At 40.2% G+C, this 22,356-nt stretch overlaps 1 protein-coding gene across 1 annotated transcript in view; it reads left to right on the top strand.

Moving 5' to 3' along the window:
• LOC135198806 (mediator of RNA polymerase II transcription subunit 12-like) overlaps window positions 1-22,356 on the top strand; it is a 122,150-nt gene that overhangs the window by 33,293 nt on the left and 66,501 nt on the right. Inside the window, 1 exon segment of the mRNA XM_064226763.1 lies at window positions 20,014-20,175. Coding sequence (XP_064082833.1) covers window positions 20,156-20,175 — 20 coding nt within the window. The 5' untranslated portion in view covers window positions 20,014-20,155.

The following is a 22,356-nucleotide window of genomic DNA, read 5'->3' as shown; positions in this document are numbered from 1 at the left end:
GAAGGAAAGTTTATTTTAAAAATTCACCATAAATTTAAATATTGTGCTAGAGACTTCGAATTTGTTTCACGATGAAGATAAAGGACTGAATATTACTAGACTGTAAGAGTTTTATCTTACAATCGCGTTTTTCGACCATTTCGGTAAAGTCAAATTTGACCGAACGTGGTTTTCATACAATGAACTTACCTGTCAGATATATACATAGCTAAGACTCCGTCGTCCCCGACAGAAATTCAAATTTCGCGCCACTCGCTACCGGTAGGTCAGGTGATCTACCTGCCTGCCCTGGGCGGCAGGACTAGGAACCATCCCCGTTTTCTATCATATTTTCTCTGTCGCCGGTGGTATCAACATTGTTGTTACTACCTCCTGACTGGAATTCGCTTTTCAAGACTTTATTGATCATCTTTATTGGATTTCTTGGTGACGTACTGGATCGTTGTTTTGGCATTCGCTACTGTGGACTGGATTTGGACTTGCTTTTGATTTTTCTATTAGAATGTCTGATTCAAGTGTTAGTGTGAGAGTGTGTGTGAATGTAGGCTGCAAGGTGAGGATACCGAAGGCTTCGGTTGATCCTCACACTGTATGTCGTAAATGTAGGGGGTTTGACTGTTCTTTGGCTAACACCTGTATTGAGTGTGAAAAGTTGGATGCTAATGAATGGAAGACACTAACCTCTTACTTGAAGAAGTTAGAGAGGGATAGGATTAGACGGGCTGCACAAAAGAGTGTGAGTACAAGGCCTATTGAGCCTTTTTCTGAGTCTAACTCTCCTTTTATTAATGAATATGATTCTCCCTATGTATCTGAATCCTCACAGGCTTTGCATTCGGATTCGGCTTCTGAAATCGCCAATCTGAAGGCTACTCTTCGTAAAATGAAGACAAAGATGGCGGCCATGCAAGGTAAGGCTAGTGATTGTGAATTACTAAGTGAAGTGAGTGTTCCCAGTGTTGTGGAGGGGGAGTCTGACCGTCCCTGCGATGCTCCCAGGCCTAGACCTCTTCCAAACTCACATACCCAGAGGAGTAGGAAAGTCGAAAGTTGTACGGAGGTTGTGGGGAATCCCCAACGGTCAGGCGTCCCTTCAGCAGGTTCTGTTTCGTTACAGTCTGCTCAGGACCGCTCAAATAGAAGCGTCCTACGAGATTGTTTCTCGTCGTCCGGTTCTCCTTCACCTAAACGATGGGTGGAAGGACTCGGATCTTTCTAGGCCACTGAAAAGGCATTGGAAAGAGCGCGCGTTCGACTCGAGCCCGGAGCGCTTCTCGGAGGAAGCTCCTTCTTCTATCAAGAAGGCTAAGCTGGTTTCGACGCCTCCTAGAGATGTATTTGATGATCGCACTCCGTCGAGTTCTCCTGCTTTTTCTATTGAAGAGGACGCTGGGGTGGCTTCCAAGAGGATTTTGCTGGCAGTTCAAGAGCAGATTGCCTCTTTGGTGGGAGTTCTTTCAAGGGATCCCCCTCGCAAGAAGGACGCTAGACTTCCTATTAAGAAGTCTCGTCTTCTTTCTCCAGCCAGACGTGAAGCGTCCGCCAGACATAGGACGTCTTCCAGGCAAGAAGAAGGACAAAGCGTACAAAAAGTCAGGATCTTTTTTCCGAGCGAGTTGCTCGAGATCAGGATACGCTTAGGCCTGAGGCACCAGCCAGGCGCGAGGCGCCAGTTAGGTGTGAGGATTCAGCCAAGCGCGAAGATTCAGCCAGGCGCGAGGCGCCAGCCAGGCGCGAGGAGTTGCGTGAGGCGCCAGGCGCGGAGTTGCGTGAGGCGCCAGACAAGCGCGAGACGTCAGCCAGGCGCGAGATGCCAGCAAGCTACACGCTCCAGCCAAGCAAGCGTGAAGCGCCAGGCAAGCGACGCGGCAGCCAGCCAAGCGCGAGGAGCTTTTCAGGCGGGAGAAGTCAAGCAGACGCGAGACTTCTTTTAGACGTGAGAGAGAGTCGGTTCACTCTATGAGCCCCTCTCCTAGTAGGAGTTTGTCCACCAGTGAGAGAGAACGGGATGAAGATCCTCTCGTTTTTCAGGCCGATTCTCCACAAGGTGTAGAAGGAGATTCGGAAGAAGAGGGTGACGGTAGAGAAGGAGTCTCGAACTATAAAGTTCTGACTGACCGTTCTTTTTACGAGAATACGGAGATTCTTTAACTCCTTGCCGCTCCTCCTTCGCCTCGATCACTGTTTTCGATGCGATTGTGCCTAAGTCTTCGTCGGTCTTGAAGATGAGACCTACGATCTCTATGAAGAGAGCACTTCAGTCCTTAGACAAATGGATGTTGTCTAAGAAGGATCTGGGCCAGAACTACTTCTGTATGCCTCCAGCCATACTTTCTGGCAAGAGAGGTTTCTGGTACCGAACTGGGGAGAACATGGGCCTTTCTCTCCCAGCGGCAGCCGAAGCAGACTTTTCAACCTTGGTTGACTCGTCAAGGAGACACGCTTTGAATGGAGCTCGCGTGTCTTGGGCTATTTCGGAGACGGATCATCTCCTCAAGGGACTCTTCCATATTTTGGAAGTGTTTAATTCCTAGACTGGTCCCTTGGGGTGATGTCTAAGAAAGCTCATGACTCGGATGGTCTTGACCCAGAAGTCATTCTCAGTATTCTTGCTTGTATTGACAAGGCGGTACAAGACGGATCGGGAGAAATCTCCTCTCTTTTCGGAGCAGTACTCCTTAAGAAGAGAGTATTTTTAGTTCATTCCTAACCAAGGCGGTTCCTCCCTCACAGAGAGCAGCCCTGGTTTTCGCTCCCATGTCTGACTTCCTGTTTCCTTCTCAGTTAGTGAAGGACATTTCTCGATCACTGACTGAGAAGGCGACTCAGGATCTTCTCCTGCAAACTGCAAGGAAGAAGAGACCTCTTGTTTCTGTTGACAAGAAAGGACCGACTTCTACGGTTCAGCCCTTTCGAGGAGGGCTCTCCAGAGCTACCTCTAAGAGAAGAGGTCTTGAGAGAGAGGTAAGGCTCCTTCCCATCCCTTTAAGAAAGGGAAGTGAGACAGACAGCCTCCCCAAACACCAGTGGGGGCCAGGCTTCTCGAATTTGCAGACGCCTGGTCACTCATAAACTCAGACGCCTCTTCCATGTCCATGATAAGGAAGGGATATCTTATCCCCTTCCAAGACAGTCCTCCACTAACGACCATTCCGCGGGAACTGTCAGCCAGATACAGGACCCTGTACTGAGGGATACTCTTCGTCTGATGGTGAATCAAATGTGGGACAAAAGAGCTATAGAACTGGTTCTAGAGCAAAACTCTCCGGGGTTTTACAATCGGCTTTTCCTGGTTGCGAAAGCCTCGGGGGCTGGAGACCAGTTCTAGATGTCAGCGCTCTGAACAAGTTCGTTCGAAAGGAGAAGTTCTCTATGGAGACTTCGGCCTCAGTCCTTGCGGCGTTACGTCAAGGAGATTGGATGGTGTCGCTGGATCTCCAGGACGCCTATTTTCATGTCCCGATTCACCCTTCGTCGAAGAAGTACCTCCGTTTCATGACGGGGGAAGGATCTTTCAGTTCAGGGCCTTGTGTTTCGGCCTATCCACAGCGCCTCAGGTCTTCACAAGCCTGATGAAGAATGTGGCGAGGTTTCTTCACCTCAAAGGCGTCAACATCTCTCTATATTTGGACGATTGGCTCATCAGGGCCAGAACAGAGAGACAGTGTTTGGAGGACCTTTCTTTGACCCTAGACCTGATAAAGGCGTTGGGACTACTCGTGAACCTCGAGAAGTCACAGCTGATTCCCAGACAGAACTTGGTCTATCTGGGGATTCAGATGGATTCTCGGGGTTTTCGAGTATTTCCTTCGCAAGAGAGAATCGTGAGAGGCTTGGAAAAAGTCTCTCTCTTCTTAGGGAAAGAACGAACTTCGGCGAGGGAATGGTTAAGCCTTCTAGGCACCCTTTCCTCGCTCGAACAGTTCTTTCCTCTAGGAAGACTACATCTTCGCCCTCTTCAGTTTTGTTTTCCTAAAGAGATCGTGGAACTGGAAGACGGGACTTCTCTCCGACAGTTTTCTCCTTCCAAGGGAAATGAAACCACACCTGCAATGGTGGTTGTCCCTCCTAAGAGAGAACAATGTGGGAATTTATGCCTGGAAGTTCCGAACCCAAACCGAGTGTTGTATTCCGACGCATCGGAGAAGGGTTGGGGAGCAAGCACTAGGACCGAGAGAGAGAAGTGTCAGGCACCTGGAAGACAGCACAGGTGTCCTGGCACATAAATTGCAAAGACTTCTAGCAGTTCACTTAGCGCTAAAGTTCTTCGAACCCTTTGTGACGAACAGTGTGGTCCAAGTGAATGTGGACAACACTACAGCCCTGTCCTACATTCGGAAGCAGGGAGGAACACACTCTGTGTCGCTTTACGAGATAGCAAGAGATCTGCTAATTTGGGCCTCACAAAGAAACATCGCCCTCCTAACAAGATTTGTTCAGGGGACGAGAAACATCAGGGCGGACAGACTGAGCAGGAGAAGCCAGGTCCTTCACACAGAATGGACTCTTCATTCAGAGGTGTGTCAGAGTCTTTGGGATCTTTGGGGCACTCCTCACGTAGATCTGTCGCCACATTCCTTTCCAAAAGGCTGGAAGTCTTTTGTTCAGTGGTGGAAGACCCAAGAGCTCTTGTGGTCGACGCCTTCCTGCTAGACTGGTCTCATGTGGACGTGTACGCTCCCCCTTTCTTTTTAAAATCCTGGGACAAGTGTTGAGAAAATTCGTAGCGTCCAACGGGACAAGGATGACCCTGATAGCCCCGTTTTGGCCAGCACAAGATTGGTTTGCAGAGGTGCTGGAGTGGACAGTAGATTTCCCAAGATCCCTTCCAAAAAGGATGGATCTTCTCAGACAGCCACACTTCGAGAGGTTTCATCAAAACCTCCCCGCTCTCGCTCTGACTGCCTTTCGACTATCGAAAGACTTGTCAGAGCGAGGGGGTTTTCTCGCGAAGCTTCAAGCGCTATCGCTAGAGCCCGCAGAGCTTCCACTAGACGAGTCTATCAGTCGAAGTGGGAGGTATTCAGAAGGTGGTGCAAGTCTAAGAAAGTTGTCCTCCTCCAGTACCTCTATAACCCCAAATCGCCGATTTCCTGTGTTCTTGAGAGAGGTCTCTCATTTGTCTGTATCGACAATCAAAGGATACAGGAGCATGCTGTCGGCAGTATTTAGAAACAGAGGCCTAGACATTGCTGACAATAAAGATCTGCACGACTTTGATTAGATCGTTTGAAACGACAAAATCGAAGGAACTAACTCCACCCAGCTGGAACCTGGACATAGTTCTCAAGTTCCTTTCGTCGGACAGATTTGAACCTCCCCACGTAGCTTCGTTCAGGGATATAACAAGAAAATGCTTGTTTCTCCTATCTTTGGCGACAGCCAAAGAGTTGGCGAACTTCATGCCCTAGAAGATGAAGTCGGCTTTAACAAAGACTCGGCCTTTTGGCGCTCGTTTAGAACTCTGTTTCTAGGAAACAAAAAAAATGAAAATCCATCGAATCCCTGGCCCAAAGTAAGCTTCGAGATCAAAGGCTTATCGAGTCTGGTAGGGAGAGAAACAGAGAGGTCTCTTTGCCCAGTAAGAGCCTTGAAGTTCTTCTTACAAAGAAAGAAGCAAATGGGAGGCTCTAGACAAAGTCTTTGGTGTTCGATTAAGGACCCCACAAGAATCATGTCTAAGAACGCATTAGCTTTCTTCATTAGGAGCGTCATTACGGATGCTCACAAGTTCTGTCCTGATGACTCTTTTCCGCTTTTAAGAGTAAAAGCCCATGAAGTTAGAGCAGTGGCGACGTCTCTCTCTTTTCAGAAGAATATGTCATTAAAGAAAATCATTGACACGACATATTGGAGGTGCAATTCAGTTTTTGCATCTCGCTATCTTAAAGACGTTCGCGTGACCTACGAGGAATGTTTTTCTCTGGGACCTTTGTTCGGCGGATACAATACTGGGTACGGGAGCAAACACCAATCCTTAAATTTGTACATACCTTCTACTAGATATGTTCTAGATTCCTGCTGACAAAGAGGGCTTGGTGCTGCACTGGCGGACAGTCACTGTGTTCAGTAAGGAAACTCTTGTGATATCTTTTAGGGGAGTATTTAATTTTTTTTGAGAATTTTGTATAAATGAGTTTTTCGTTTTGAGTTATGGGTTGTTTGTTATGAGTTCGGGGATAACTCAGAACAATTCTATAGACTAACATGGTGGTTAGGATCAGGTGGTCGGGATTGGTTATGCTCCTTCACAAGGTGTGTTGTCATAGAAGTGGTCCAGTACCCATTGACAAAGTCCTTTTAGGCTCTGCCGAGTAAGCGGTTCTTATACCCATCGACAGACCCACAAGAACTCTAGCCATAGATCTAATATCTCGCTAAAGTCTTGAGGTGATGCAGACTACCGGGATACAGCCACGAAGTCTACCACCTATCAGGTAGGAACCAAGGTTTTTCTTTTATACCTACAACATATGTTGTTTACCTGTCTATTCCATATTAGCTGTCTCTGACCCTCCACCAAAGGGTGCCAATCAGCTATGTATATATCTGACAGGTAAGTTCATTGTATGAAAATGATATTGTTATAATACAATAAAGTTTCATACATACTTACCGCAGATATATACGATATGGCCACCCAGCCTCCCCGCAGGAGACAGGTGGAAGAGAGAAAATATGATAGAAAACGGGGATGGTTCCTAGTCCTGCCGCCCAGGGCAGGCAGGTAGATCACCTGACCTACCGGTAGCGAGTGGCGCGAAATTTGAATTTCTGTCGGGGACGACGGAGTCTTAGCTATGTATATATCTGCCAGGTAAGTATGTATGAAACTTTATTGTATTATAACAATATAATTTTTTTTTCTATTTATCGTGGTTTATATGCAAATATTTCAAAAATGAGAAAAGCTACAACCTTCAACTATTTTTTGTTGTATTATACATGAAATTGCGCACATTTTCAATATACAAAAACTTTATGTAAAACGGCTATTTAAAATGGTGCAAACATTACCACAATCGCACGTATGATTTTTTCAGAAGAGTTACCGCGCGGACGTAAAGAAAATGTTATTTTTTTCATAAATTCACCATAAGTCAAAATATTGTGCTGGAGACTTCCAATTTGTTGCAAAAAGAAAGTTAAATGCTTACAATTGCGTTTTTCGACCATTTCGGTAGAGTCAAAATTGACCGAAGGTTGAAAATTTGTCACTTATCATTTTTTATATGAAAATATTTCAAAATTGATAAAAGCTACAACCATGGGTTGTTTTTAGTTGTATTGTGCATAAAATTGCGCACATTTTCATATATAAAACTTTATGTAACGGCTAATTTAAAATGGTGCAAACATTACCACAATCGCATGTATGATTTTTTTCGGAGGAGTTACCGCGCGGACGTAAGGAAAAAGTTTTTTCATAAATTCACCATAAATCGAAATATTGTGCTAGAGACTTCCAATTAGTTGCAAAATTAAGTTAATTGATTGAATATTACTAAAATATAAGAGTTTCAGCTTACAATTGCGTTTTTCGACCATTTCGTAGAGTCAAAGTTGACCGAAGGTTGAAATTTTTGCACTTATCGTTATTTATATGAAAATATCTCCAAACTGGTAAAAGCTACAATCATGAGTATTTTTTTGTTGTATTTTACATAAAAATGCGCACATTTTCATATATAATACTCCATGTAACGGCTAATTTAAAATGGTAAAAAAATTATGTCAAAGTGACGAAATAATTTCCGAGATGTGTCACAGATACTCTTTAGTGTGGCAAGAAAGAAATTCGCGCTTGCGCGCCTGCGTAACGATTGTAAACAAAACAACACCTTGATCCGTGAACTCCCAGCATCCCCCAAGGCGCGTGATTAAGAGTTTTCGGCTGGTAGGCCTAAAAGTATTTTTCCGCGAATTTTTAAAAAAACTTTTATATGTTGACGTAAAATACGTCCAGTCGGCGTTTAAGGGTTAATGTATGGTTTCTGCATAAGAATTACGACTTACAAATAACTTTAATTAAATTTGTAAGTAATCCAGAACAACTTTGGCTCCAGGACTGTAGGAGGGACACTTTAACCAGGAATCATCCATTTGGTTCTTAAACCTAAGTCCAAGTTTTGGTATTTTCCCTCTGTCATGCAACACAGAGTTTAACTAGTGTCATTAACCTTTCATGCAACATAGAATGGTCAACTACACCTGGTAAAACTTTTTAGATGTCAGGGCAGTGGAAAGACATCAGGATGCTTAGCAGGTTTATTCCCAGTCAGAAAGAAAGTTGTTGTGGGAAGTGTGCTGCTTTGAGTGAAATGAAACAACATATTGGTTTGATCATCCATTCTGTGGAAGGACAATGTATTAGCAATTGGGGATTCAGGAAGAACAACTACGCTCTTACAAGGGCCCTGACATCCATAAGTTTGGCACTTGGGTGGATTTAAGGAACTCATTTAGCTTCCTAGCATGTAGATGAATAGGGACAGCCGAATGGTTACTACTACTTTGTTGGCCCCCAGGGTTGAGCAGTGGATGTTTCCTTAAAATTTGCCTAATTCTGACTCATAGGCCTGCCCCTTGTATCTACTCTGAATTCTATTGAGCAATTTCATGTTCAAGAATTGCTTAGTCTCCTGTAGAGCCTTTGTAGCCTCAGGGCAAAACTTTTCAGAATTTCCAATGCTCTTGGTAGATGTCTCATTCTTCCGTTTAGAAGAAATCAACTCTACTACACAATTCCATACAGTTCCATTGACGTAGGCACCTCCTTAACTGCTTAGAGAGGTTAGAATGTCCCCTCCCAATAATAAGATTTTCAAGTTATCATAGGATCTGTCCTTAATTTAAAACTGCCATGGCCTGGGGTCAGAAGCAGTGGTCTGTGTGTTGCTGAGGATACCATTCTGGAGGAATTTTCAGCACTGGAACCTTGTAGACGTCAATGTTTTCTGTTTAGAGGGGATAAGACTTTTCACTGTCTACTTCCAAAGTTATCGTTCCATACATGCTTTCCTCAGTATTGCATCAAGTACTTTTAGATCTTGCTGAGGACCAGCACTGTAAGGTGTTGAGATTGAAGCCTCTTCATCTCTATATCAGTCTCTCTTTGGAGTTTAGATGGGGGTCTAAACTTTATCTGACTTTACTGTAAAACCTTTTATTTAGCAGTGGTTAATAAGTAAATTGCTGTCAACACCCTTCTTTAAGCTGGTGTAAGGGAATGCTATTTTAGCTTTCTGCCTTAGAGCTGAGGGTGATGTTAAGGCTATGCTTTACAGTTCCCTGTAAGAGTTCCAATCTAACCCCAACCCCGGGGGGGGGGGGGCTTCTCTATCCTGTTGGGCATTTAAATTTAAAGGTTAAACCTAGAACATTTTTATCATCCTTTTAGAGACCTTGAACATCTTTGTCAAAGGTAAATGCTGGAAGAGGCAAAATTAACCTTTGGTTTTGTGGTTTTAAGAAAAACATATTTTGTGGTCAAAGGTTAGCCTGGAAGAGGCAAAAATCAGCCTTTGTTTTGTGCTTTTAGAAAACTTAGAATGTATTTGTGAAGGTTAAGCCTGGAAGAGGCAAAGTTAACTTTTTGTGTTGAGATTCTTAGAAACTTATAATGCCTTTGCCAATGGTTAAACTTAAGGCAAAGTTAACTTTTGTTTTGTGGTTTTAGAAAACCTAGAATGTATTTGTGAAGGTTAAGCCTGGAAGAGGCAAAGTTAACCTAATGTGTTGTGATTTTTAGAAACTTTGTCAAGGAACACAAGGTCCTCTGACATAATGGATAGGCTAGTATGGGAACTAGCTCCATATCTTCTACCTTATTGAAGTTAAACATTCATAATGTGAGCAGCAGTTGCAACTTCATTTAGTGTTAAGTCAATTTGTCGCTCCAGAATAGGATTGATGTGTCACAGTAGAAGTACAATTCAGTTTTTGCCTGATCACTACCTTAAGTATACAGAATTGTGTTTGAAAACAGTAAAGCCCTTAATCCGCTACTAGTAGTGGGTAGTCTTTTCCTTAACCGAAAAAGAGCAATTCTTTAGGCTCTTTTGTTTAAATCCCGGGGTTTTAATATTTTGGGGAGTGTGAAGGTACAAATTTTGTATAGGAGCATACCTTTATATTGTTAAGGTATTCATTTTAAGTGACTCGTTTGATAGGGCTTTTGGACCCAGACACAGGGGTCCCACATACCGCTTGCGTTTCATGCTGGCTGAATCAAAGCAGTTTTCTCCACAAGGCTACTCTTTGCTGCATACGTATGAGAGCCTTGCTCCCTGAATGGAATCCAACTTCTGGTGGTAGTAAAATCCACCAAGGATTGCAGATCAGGTGAGAATGTTTTGGGTTGAAACCTTTTAGCTCGAATGGCTGAGCGGAATTTTGTCTAGCTGCACTACCCACCATCCTCTTCTTAATGTGGGAATCGGCTAATTTAACAGTAGGTAAGATTCATCTCAAATAATATAAATTTTCATGATAAAATTTATTATTTGGACACTTACCTACTGAGACCCACCCAGCCTCCCCACAACTTAGTGGGCTGTCAAGGAGAATTTTGACGAGCTAAAACATTCAAAACACACCTGGTGGAGAACAGGTAAACTAGACAGTCATCCGGGCAGCCATTCAATTTTTTTTTTTTTTTTTAATGCCGACTCACCTAATCGGTGGGGAGATATAGCTAATTTTAACAGTAGGTAAAGTATCCAGATAATAAATTTTATTATGAAAATTTATATATATTTTTTTTTCCTTTATCCAGGATGATTGTTTCAACCAGGGCAGTAACATGCTATATCATCCTTTTCATGTACTGTACACAGATTTCACTTCACTGACTTCAAGCTGGCAGTAAATAACTGCATTGGCTGTGAATTGCTTTTTATTATAGCTACTTTATTTCTGTTTTGATACTAGGTTTACCAATATGGTGAAATGCCTTTATTTCCTTAAATGATAACTGTTGGACAGTTGGTGGCTGCATTGTACCAGTAGACTATTTTTTTTATCTAAAAGTTACTCCCAGATCTTGTTTCTTGCTGTAAGATAATCATGCTCGGATTGAAATATCTAAAATGGAATAATCTTGTTGAGATAAGATTACATGACTGGTTATGACCACTACCCCCCTTTGTATCAGTCTTTGTTGGCATAGGTTCACTTTGCAATTCAGGGTTTTGTTATTTTCATGATTTTCACAAGGTGGTGAAAACCTGGATCCCACTATATCTTGGTAGTGGTGCATATCATTAACAATGTGTGGTTCACAAATTCTAGACTGTGCTATATTTCTTGGCTGGCTTATATATATATAAGTTAGAAAAACATATGCTTGGTAGCTTAGTGCTTTGGTCATTCTGGAATAAGAAATATGAAATGTAATCGTAACGAATTATGTAATTGATTTACTAGTGTCTAGTCAAAGTAAGGGTCAGAAGCTAGATACAATATACTAATGATGACTGATAAGCATTTACGTATTCTGTAATCTTGGTCAATAACAGTAGTTCCAGTGACACTAAAGTTCTAATTGGCATTCTGAGTTTTATCAGCTGGTTGTAGGAACCTACTATGCATTCCACAGCCATGTCTAATTGATTTTCATCAATAAAATCTTGCCACACCATCGGATATGGATTGTATTTTGTAAGTAGCTATTTGAAGCCACAGCCTAATTGGCAAAAATCTGCAGTGGTGTCTGATATTGATAAGGCACTTAAGAGTAAATAAAAGAAATTTGAAGGAAACTTGGATAAATCTAGTAAGCTTATAGATGGAGGCTAGTAAAATGTCACTAGTGAAGGCCCTCCCACTCATTGATACTGTATTATGACGCACTTTACTACTATCCTTGTCAGACCCGATGTGGCATCGTTTCGGAGAAATATCTTCAAAGCTTTTAGTCGGACAGTGATGGCATTCTAACAATGTTTCCAACACCCAGCCCTAATTATAATGTTTTAGGAGTTAGTCAAATTGATATACTTTAGGTGTAAATGCAGCAGACCCAGATGCAGTGGAAAGTTTAAGAAATGATCAAATGGAAATAGGAGATTGGTAAAAAAAAAAAAAATGACAAATGCCTTTTAATGTAGATAAGTGTTACAAATAGGAACAAACAACTGTAATGCCAGCTATATGCTGCTTGGGAATGACATAAATATTGTAGAACAAGAGGAGGACCTTGGAGTCACTATTACCAAGGACTTAAAATCCACAAAACAGTGCAGAAAAGAAGGCACAGAAACTATTGGAACACACAAAGAGGCAGTTCAATTACAGAAACAAGGAAACTGTGCTGCAGCTCTACACATCAATAGTTAGACCCCATCTTGAATATGCAGTACAGTTTTGGTCACCAACATTAAGAAAAGATATAAATAGATTAAAAGGAGTACAAGCAAGAGCCACAATCTTAATTCCATCCATCAGGCAAATGGGTTACCAAAGACAACTAGAGAGCCTGAATATGTATGGCTTAGGAACACGATTGTGAGGACAACTAATAGAAACATTCAAAATACTGAAAGGCATAACAAAAGTAGACTGCAACCTATTTACATCAAATGAAAACCAGATAAGAAATAATTGATGGAAACTAGAACTGCAGAGATACAACACATCCCATTGTTGGAACTTCTTTACATACAAGATACCATGTGACACGTGGTATAAACTGCCACCAGAAGTTGTAAACAGCAACAGTGTGGAAGAGTTTAAAAGTAAGCTTGACAAAATCATTAGGACACTATGAATGAAAATTAAAACCTGCTGCTAAGAGATAAGTGGGCACACAGTGCCTCCCTTGGATGGACTAACAAGTCTTTGAGACATCTTAATCCTTGTAACTCTCTCTCTCTCTGGAAATTAAATATTTTGATCTTATAGAATCAATAGATAATGATACACAAAAAAATTCATAGATTTAGTTTTTATTGTCATCTCTTTCAAGGAATAGCTCATCCTCATCATCGCAGTCAGAAGTGACAATGACAGGTTCCACAATATCATGGATGTTGTCAAGAGGACCAATAATCCTCCTCAAACTTCATGGCTCACTGAATGGCACATTCCTAAATGTAAAGTAGATTAGGGGAAAAAACCAATATCTTGAGAACACATGCATTTGATGATAGCTAGCATGATATTAAAATCACTATAATGTCACTAAAAATTGTCACTTGTGAAATTTGTTGCGGCTATACATACAAAGGGTTATGGTTAATAATTACCTGATAAGACTTGTTTTTAGTGCACCAACTTTCCTTTCTTGGTTGAACATATTAAAAAGGTCTAAGCAAATTGGCTATGGGCAGTGTAATTGTTCCACACCTGCAATACCCAGCAACAAACCACTTACTACAATCACATGCCAGTGAACATTTGTAGTAAATTCCTCAAATACTGCATTCAAAACTGCCAACCGAGCCAAAGCAGTCATACCCATTAACCATCAATTCATTACTACACCCAACATTTGTATTCATAAAATATTAAACAAAATAGCTGTAGAATAACTCTGTGTAATACCTTAAATCTCTCTGTGTGCATTTAAGAGAAAGAGAGAAAAGGGGGCTGGGAGCATTGGAGGGGGAAGAGGAGGAAATGGGAGGTGTGATAGAAGATGGGTTCATGGAATTCTGATATTGTTTCGCACACTAAAACTCCTAATTAGAGTACAATGGGCATCAGGTGAGAATATTAATTATGTAATACAGTTCCTTGTTGCAGTTCACATTTCTTTTAACTCGAAATATGCACAAAGCTTTACACGCACACTCTGAAAACCATTGTTACCCTGGAGTTTCAAGGATACTTAAAATATCATTCAGACCAATGAAATGTGTCACATGGTCTTAAGGCCTGTGTGGATAAAGACCAGTATTTAGCCAATGAATAAAAATGCATTATATAACAATGCTTTGTTTCTCCAATGGACACGGCCATGAAAAGTATTGATGATATTAATCGTAATGATAATCACATTAATATTCATCACAGTTATTTTTATCATTAATATGTACACTAGCTGTGTTTACTATTATGCAAGGTTACCAGGTATATCGGGCCAAAATATCGTACCAAACCCCTCTAAATGATTGTAATTTCATTTCAGTTTTTTTTTTTTTTTTTTTTTTTTTTTTTTTTTTACCAGTTCCAAGTAGTCAAAGAGTAAATAGAAAAGGCATTATAATTATGTGCCCTTATAGTCAACGTAAAATTGTAAAATAAAAATGGCAACATTGCCATGTGTACATTTACCAAATTCCTTTGCTATAATATTGTCAAATGTATATACAGTGGAACCTCGGTTTTCATACATAATCCGTTCCAGAGCCTCCCACAAAATCCGAAATGTACAAAAACCAAAAAAATAATTCCCATAAGGAATAATGTAAATACAATTAATGCGTTTCAGAGCCCTAAAAACCTCAAAAAGATACATATAGAGAATAACAATTAGAAATAAATATGACTAATGAAATGAATAATTGAACATTTAACATCACTCGTACCTTTATGGAAAACACTAGTTAGCTGGAAGATGGAGAGGTTATTGTTTGGAAGGGGAATATCCCTCCTGAAGGACTTCAAGTATCAAGGACCTATCTGGGGTTACTTCTCGTTGTTTTTTACTGGCAGAGAAATTTGTTTCTGGCATTTCTTTAAAACTTGCCTAAAGTTAAACACTGGTAAATATATCGATATGCAGCTCCTTAGGCCGGGTAAACTTTGAAGTCGGCCAGTTTATGGAAAAAAAACATCAATGGAAAAAGGAAGATATGCAAATGTACATGGTATAAGAAAAATCTAAAAACATTTTCCGTATCTTCCACAAGAAGTTGAACATGACTATTTACAACCCCTTGTGGTGCCTCTTTTACTAGACAATCATAAGTTCCCCTACTTATATGTTTTTTTAATGAATTATTTTAGTTTGTAAAATTATAATTACTGTTCACATAATATTTCTTTGCACTTTTCTTTGTAAAATTACAATTACAACCAACATGCTATCATAAAAGACAAGAACAAAAAATAACAGCAACCCATTAGCATATTTATGAGCAAATTTACAAAAAGACGTCATGTGAGACAGGAACATAATACGACCACCCTTGAAGTCAAAAGGAGAACTGAAGTCTTTACTGCCGAGTCTTGATTTTAGCCAGTGTAAAAGTTGTCATTAGTGAATTTATGGGATATCGACGTATTGCCCCACTTTCCTGACCGATTCTTTCCAAATCAGTGGCACTTAATATTGTTTATCTACAGGATTTATCCGTCCACCACCCCAAACTTGTTATTACTACTCCCAAGGATCAGTCCGTCCATTAAGGGTTAAACATGTCATAGACACAGATTACAACTTTGTTGGGATGATAACTCTCCACAAATTTTTTGACTTCATTCCACTTTGCAAACATGTCCGTAATCCCTGAAATAGGCACATTATCCATGCCCATTCGTTTTCTAAATTTTTCAAATCGGCCTCTGCTGCCCTTAAATTCACTAACTGCAGCATTTGTTGTTAGGTATTTTTTCACCGAGATCAGCATGCAAATTCCTCCAACACTTTGCTACGAGTTCTTTCTCAAATTTTATAGTGTTTCTCACCTTTTTTTTACAAAGGCTAGCATTTGGAAGTTTCTTTGGCCCCGTGATGGCTTATTTAGCAGTGCACTCAAATAAAAAAAGCACAAAAACAACGAACACAAAAGCAGGTTGGGTCACGAAAGAAGAGGGGCTGCTTTGTTTGGATGCTTGATACAGGACCCAGTCACGTGCTGGGCCTTGCATGGAGCATTTCTGAGCATACAAAAACTGAGGAAACGTATTACAATCGAGACAAAATGTCATAGAAAGTACAAAAACAGAAACATACAAAAAGAGAGGCGTACGAAAACTGAGGTTTGATTGCCAATTTCTTATTCAGTACACTTGGTATCACCAAGGGAAACAACAATATTATCATCATTCTCAATAATGATTTGCTTAACCTTTCCTTTAATGCTTATTTTACAAGAGGGTCAAATATATTTGTGTTTCTACAATCATTATTATAGTACCATTGGGAACCCTGCTACATATCACATCCAATGTCATAATTTAAGTCATAACTAGCCTCTCTCTGGGTGCTTAGTAAATTTAGCAACGTTTCCCTTTAAATTTCTTTGATTTACTCAGAACCGTGCCTTAATTATCAACATTATACATCATCGCATACTTTTGCCAATTAGGCAGTGGCTTCAAATAGCTGTTTCCAAAATACAATCCATATCTGATGTTTTGGTAAGATTTTTTTGACAAAAATAAATTGGACAGCCCTGAAATGCACAGTAGGTGGTTTTATAAGTGACTCCTGAGCCGAGACATTTTCGATACTGCAGCAGGTCCTTCACATTGCAAATTTAGGTCCAGGTGTTTTGCTTTAGAAGTTTGGATCTAACACCTTAAATGAGACAGCATATAGGAACAAATCTGCAATGTCATGAACTTAAGTTTTTAAAATGATTTCTTAAGATAAAAAAAGGGAGAAAATAACAAAAAGATAAAAAGAAAAATAACAAATGTACATAAATAAGCACCTCATTGACGTGATCGGTATGGTCTCGACCTGCCACCTTGGTGGCCGCAAGTTCGATTCTCGGGCATTCCACTGAGGAGTTAGAGATGTGTATTTCTGGTGTAGAAGTTCACTCTCGACTTGGTTCGGAAGTCATGTAAAGCCGTTGGTAGCGTTGCTGAATAACCACTGGTTCCATGCAACATAAAAACACCATACAAACAAACAAATGTATGTACATAAATACTGTTTAGGCTGGTATGTTAAAGTTAATGAATGATGCATGGCACCCCATAAGAGTAATGTAACATAGAATTTTGATACTACTAGGTAGGTGTATTTTTTAAAGTAAAAGACATAAAACCTGGACAGTGTTGCATTGTGGTATCTTAACAGAAATTGGAGCCTCACGATCTGTAACTTGTGTAGCATGTGCTAGTTCTTTGGGACATGGTAAAGAAATTTCTTGAGATGATTTTTTGGAGGCAGCTGACATTTACTACAAACAAATAAATATTTCAGTAATGGTAGAATAAAACTAGTAGCTGTGTCACTGTTATATCTGGAATATTAAAATAATTGACTATCATAATACAGGCGGTCCCCGGGTTACGACGGTTCTGGCTTACAACGTTCCGAGTTTACGACTTTTTCTTAAATATTCAATGGAAAAATCCGTCCTGGGTTACGACGCTTGTTCCAAGGTTACGACGCTGATGCTTCCGACGCTCCGAGTTAATGACGCTTTTAAAAATCGCATACTATGATGAAAATCATTTATAGTTTAGCACAATATATTAATAGAAATAAGTTTCTGGTTAGATTACAACAAAAATTTTGAGGTTATGATGATTTCCGACACTTTTTATGTCATATTTTTCTATGTTTTTTAGTGACGCCTCATATGCGGAACTAGTTTCCGAGCGAATGAATACATACTAGCTTGCGGTGCGCAAAGTTTACATATAACAGTCCAAAAGCGCAAATAGTGAAAAAATCATTGCTTGTTTCCAGTAATAATAACAAAACGAAGTTTCTGGTTAGATTACAACGCAAATTCCAAGTATCCAAAGAGAGACATTATCCAGTAATTTGATCAGAGAGAGAGAGAGAGAGAGGCGTCTTCCGACGCTCCGAGTTAAGGACAGAGAAGTGTTCGTTTCGTTAAACGGCCTCTGACTCATGCCAGTAAATGTTTTGTTGATACAAATAATATACGGTAAGCCTATTTAAAGATACGTTTACTTTAATTAGTTTATGTGATACGTAAATAGTAATCAACTGTTCTTGTAGCCCTCAAGATTTGGCAAAATCGAAGTATCCAAAGAGAGACATTATCCAGTACAGTACACTGGAACCTTGACATACGAATTTAATTTGTTCCGTTACCATCGTCGTATATCAAAACAGTTGTATCTCAAAGCATTTTTTCCCATTAAAAATAATGTAATATGTATTAATAGAAATTCGGTCTTACAGAATGTTGGTATATCGCACCTGGAACATGCACATAAAGTATTACCAAATAGAACAGTAAATAAGCACGTAATAACAACAACAAAAAAAAGAGCAAAAACTAAAGCGAAAGCCCCGCCAATAAATATGGAAATCACAAATTTTATAGTATATCTTTCAAAAATTGGTCTATGTCATTTTCTACATTTTCTAAGATTAGTTTCATCACAGAAAACAACTTTAGGGCATCAGGGGTATCTAAACTAATTTTTCAAGTTTCTTGTCCTCAGAAAAAATAGCTTTTTTTGCTTTTTCTCTGGTTTGGTTTTTTATATATAGTTACTATAAGGCTTTATTTCTACCTTCATTTATCTGGTGTTCATATCTTTTATTTGTAAAATGTAAAGTGAATAAATAAATAAATACAGTAAATGATGATACAACTGGTTTTTTACTTGGGTAGAAGTTATTACATGTTTACGCTTGTCTGGTTTTGTGATTTTTTGTTGAGACGCAGTTCATCTGTCACCTACACACTACTATAAGCAGTAATAATACTATTTTTTGGGGTTCATCATACGTCTGGTATCGTGTCGTACTGTTTATTTTGCTCCAAACTCTTCAAACCGAAATTACAGAATGATTGGAAGTCCCTATCTGAAAAGAGGAGTTTTGGTGGTACTATGTGTACCACCTTTATGCACCCGGTGCGGTATAGTAGACTTGAATGGTGGTACCCACCTACCTCCAAACAAACTTTCGGTAATGAAGAGGTTAATCCGTTCTAGTGCTATGAAACCACACCTAAACACAGCTAAATTACATGTAATATACACAGTTTATACACAAATAAACGAGTAATAACACACATAATGATAAAATAACATAGCAATGTGATAAATGATAATAAATATTAATAAATAAAATTAAAAAAAAAGAAAGGAATTTTACTTACCACAACGAAAGATGACGTGAGGCCAGCAGGGGGAGGAGGTAGGGAAGGGTGGCAGGGAACGATTTGTTCTCTTTTTATTTACGCATGTACACTAATAACTACGTAATAAACACAAATGAAATAACATTGCTAAACTAATTTTTTTTTTTTTTTAATCAGTTCGTAGTTTAGAAATAATGGTGATGCCTTTGGAAGGTTTTTATAGCTTCCTTCTGCTTGATGATCGTGGATATTGTAGAAGGATTTCGACCATACTCGTTTGCCAAATCGACGATACGAACGCCACGTTCTTGCTTTGCTATATAATTTCATGTTTTGCTTCCATTGAAATCATTTTCTCGGGTTTTTTCTTATCACCTGCTTTGTCTTTAGCTTTGAGACCCATGGTTAATAATAAAATAGACAAAATAACACGAAAAATAGGCACAAATACAACGAACTAAACAACGACGTGTTAACATGCAGCACCAACAAACAAACAGACTGAACGCCATTTATCGGTCGCCTATACAACTAACACTCATCGCAAAATCGTATCTCAAATATTTCGTTGTATATATCTCAAAACATTCGTATATTAGGGCAATCGTATGTCGAGAGAGAGAGAGAGAGAGAGAGAGAAACACTTATCAAGGTTTATGTTAAGTTTGTTAGCTATGAAAAATGCAAATTGATTTTAGAAAATTTCATATTTTCAAGGAAATTGTGTTGGTTCGTGGAATGTTAGTGGGGACTCCCCTCACTCACCCCAACTCCCCGACTACCTCCAAGTAACTACCTTGTTACCAAGCTTCAACAACTCTGTCCAACTCACGTTGAACATTACTCATACATAAAATTCTCTGTTGTGTGTACCTAGTAAGAATATGTAATATAATTGAATTATTTTTTTTTTAACTGTCTCTACTGTACCATTTATTTTAAATTTGGATCTGGGTTAGCTTTTACACTTAGGTATTGTCATCTGTTAAGTTACTCAAGATTTTGGTATATATTCATTTGTGTGTGATTTATTTTTCAGGACATTCTGGGCATCACATGCGTTACCATTCTGTGGGTTTGCTGTTAAGATTCTGTAGTACATCCTGGCCTATGATTAGTTGTGGTGGAGACTGAGAAATCTATGGAGAACCTCTGGTACCAACAACAATAAACTTTATCAAATGGCTGTGACAGCTCAAGAGTAAGTTTTTACACCTTATGTTTTTAATGAAGATGTGAAAAGGGGAGGAATTTTTATGGTGGAGGAACAATCCCTAGAGGAAATAGAACATACCTTGCCAACATACTACTTTGGAAATAAAAAGGGCAAGGATTGAAAAAGGCAAAGAATAGCAGTGTAGCAACTGACTAGTAGTTTTCAGTTATTTCAGAAATGCTGTTGGAAATTTTTGATAACCACTGGTGCTAAAGGATTCATTTTAAAACATTGATTATTCTTCTGTGAATTATTTGAGACTGGCAAATATTCATGATTTGTCTCTATATCTGTAGTGTAAGACTGCTTCTAAATTACAAAACTGATTTTTTTTTTTTTTTTTTTTTTTTTTTTTTTGAAAAAAGTGAAAAACGTTTTGATTTTTGCATGACACTTACCTGGCAGGTATATATATAGCTGTTTTTCTGAAGTCCGACAGAATTTAAAAAACTTCCGACACACGCAGTGGTCGGCCAGGTGGTTAGTACCCATTCCGCCGCTGGGAGGCGGGTGGGTATCAGGAACCATTCCCATTTTCTATTCATAAATTTTCTGTCGCCGGTACTGAAAAAACACCCTGTTTTCGCCTCAGTACCTCCGGCTTAGGATTTTGGAAACTTCATTTGCCGCTAAGTATCCTAATTGTCTTTTAATTTATTTACTTGGATTTGTGGCTAGGCATACGCTATCTTAAATTGATTTGAATTTGATTCATTTTTGCATAAGATATCTGAATCTAGTTAGGCTAGTTTCAGAGGGGTGTTGGTCTGCAAAGATAGGGTGTGGCTACCGAAAGCTTCGGTAGTTCCGCACTTGGGGGGCGCAATTAATCAGAAACATGTCTATTTCCGTAAGGAAAAAGTATGATTCGTATGTACGCAATTAATCAGTAAACGTGTCTAATTCCGTAAGGAAAAAGTTTGTTTAGTATGTACGCTATTAATCAATTACGAAAGTCAGGGTAGTGATACTGCTAACCTTCCGGTAGACTTTATTTTGCCTAACGCTGTAGTATGGCCTACGGGTTATGACTATGTCTGCGAGAGGTGATCGCTCTCCTTCATTGTTGTGAGAGTTCTACTTCTGTTTTTGTTACGCCTAACCCTGTAATGTTGCCTTCGGGCCCTAAAACAGTGTCTGTAGAGGTTATTGCCCTTTCTTCTTTATTACTATTTCGATTCGTAACTTTAGAATCGAAAGTGTTTGCTTTAGAGAGCAATAGTGAAGTGGCTAAGTGCAGTGACAGTGCCCCTTGTGTAGTGGAGGGTGCGTCAGATCGGCCTTATAACGCCTCTAGGTCTAGACCTCTGTCGAACTCCCAGAACCAAGGGAGAGGGCATGTCCGAAAGCCGAAGGAGGGTTACAGGGAAACCCCACCGATCTGGCGTGCCTTCGGCAGTTTCTGATGAAAAATACCCAGACTGCCAAAGTGCGTGCACATGCACGAATCCTGAAGGATTGCTTCTCGTCCTCCGAGGCGTCCTCCCCCGCACAAGGTTGGAGCTCTCGGAAGGACTCGCGCCCTCTAAGAAGCTTTATAGAAGAGGACGCTTCACGTCCCTTCTCCCTCGTTATGTGTTTCAGTGAGAAGTAAGAAGGCGAAAGTTGCCTGATCACGGTGATACTTCTTTCCACCAAGAAATAGGAAAAAGAAGGCAGTTTCTCTCGCTTGTTTTGACGCCTGTCAGGAGCGTGACGCTTTCTGCACGCTTTTATTTGGACGATCGGCTTGAACAGGACGCTCGGATGGACCGCAACTCACCAGTGGACGCCGAGCGTCCTCGCCAGAGTTCGGGCCGCTAGAGCGCGCACCAGGACGCCGAGACGTCCGTCGCCAGGTGGACCGCCCGAGCGTCATCGTCATGTGGGGACGCCCGAGCGCGCACCAGGACGCCGAGCCGTCCTCGCCAGTGGACGCATCCTTAGAGGCGCGCACCAGAACGTGCTTTTGTTGAACTCTTCAAGCTCTTGTTTAAGATTTGAGCCTCAAGAAAGTGAACAGAACTTCGTCTTCGAAACCCAACAAGACCTCGGGGTTTCGTGAAATTCAAGAGGTCTCTGTCAATATTATATTGCTTTTCGCAAAGGAGGTGGGATGAGTTAGGAAAGCTCAAGGGAAGATCTCGTTTTCTCTACCTCAGTCAAGAATTTGAGATAAAGACAAGT

This window comes from Macrobrachium nipponense, chromosome 22 (genome assembly GCF_015104395.2).
Source record: "Macrobrachium nipponense isolate FS-2020 chromosome 22, ASM1510439v2, whole genome shotgun sequence".
Classification (NCBI taxonomy): Eukaryota; Metazoa; Arthropoda; class Malacostraca; order Decapoda; family Palaemonidae; genus Macrobrachium; species Macrobrachium nipponense.
This window is presented reverse-complemented; position numbering and strand designations above follow the sequence as displayed.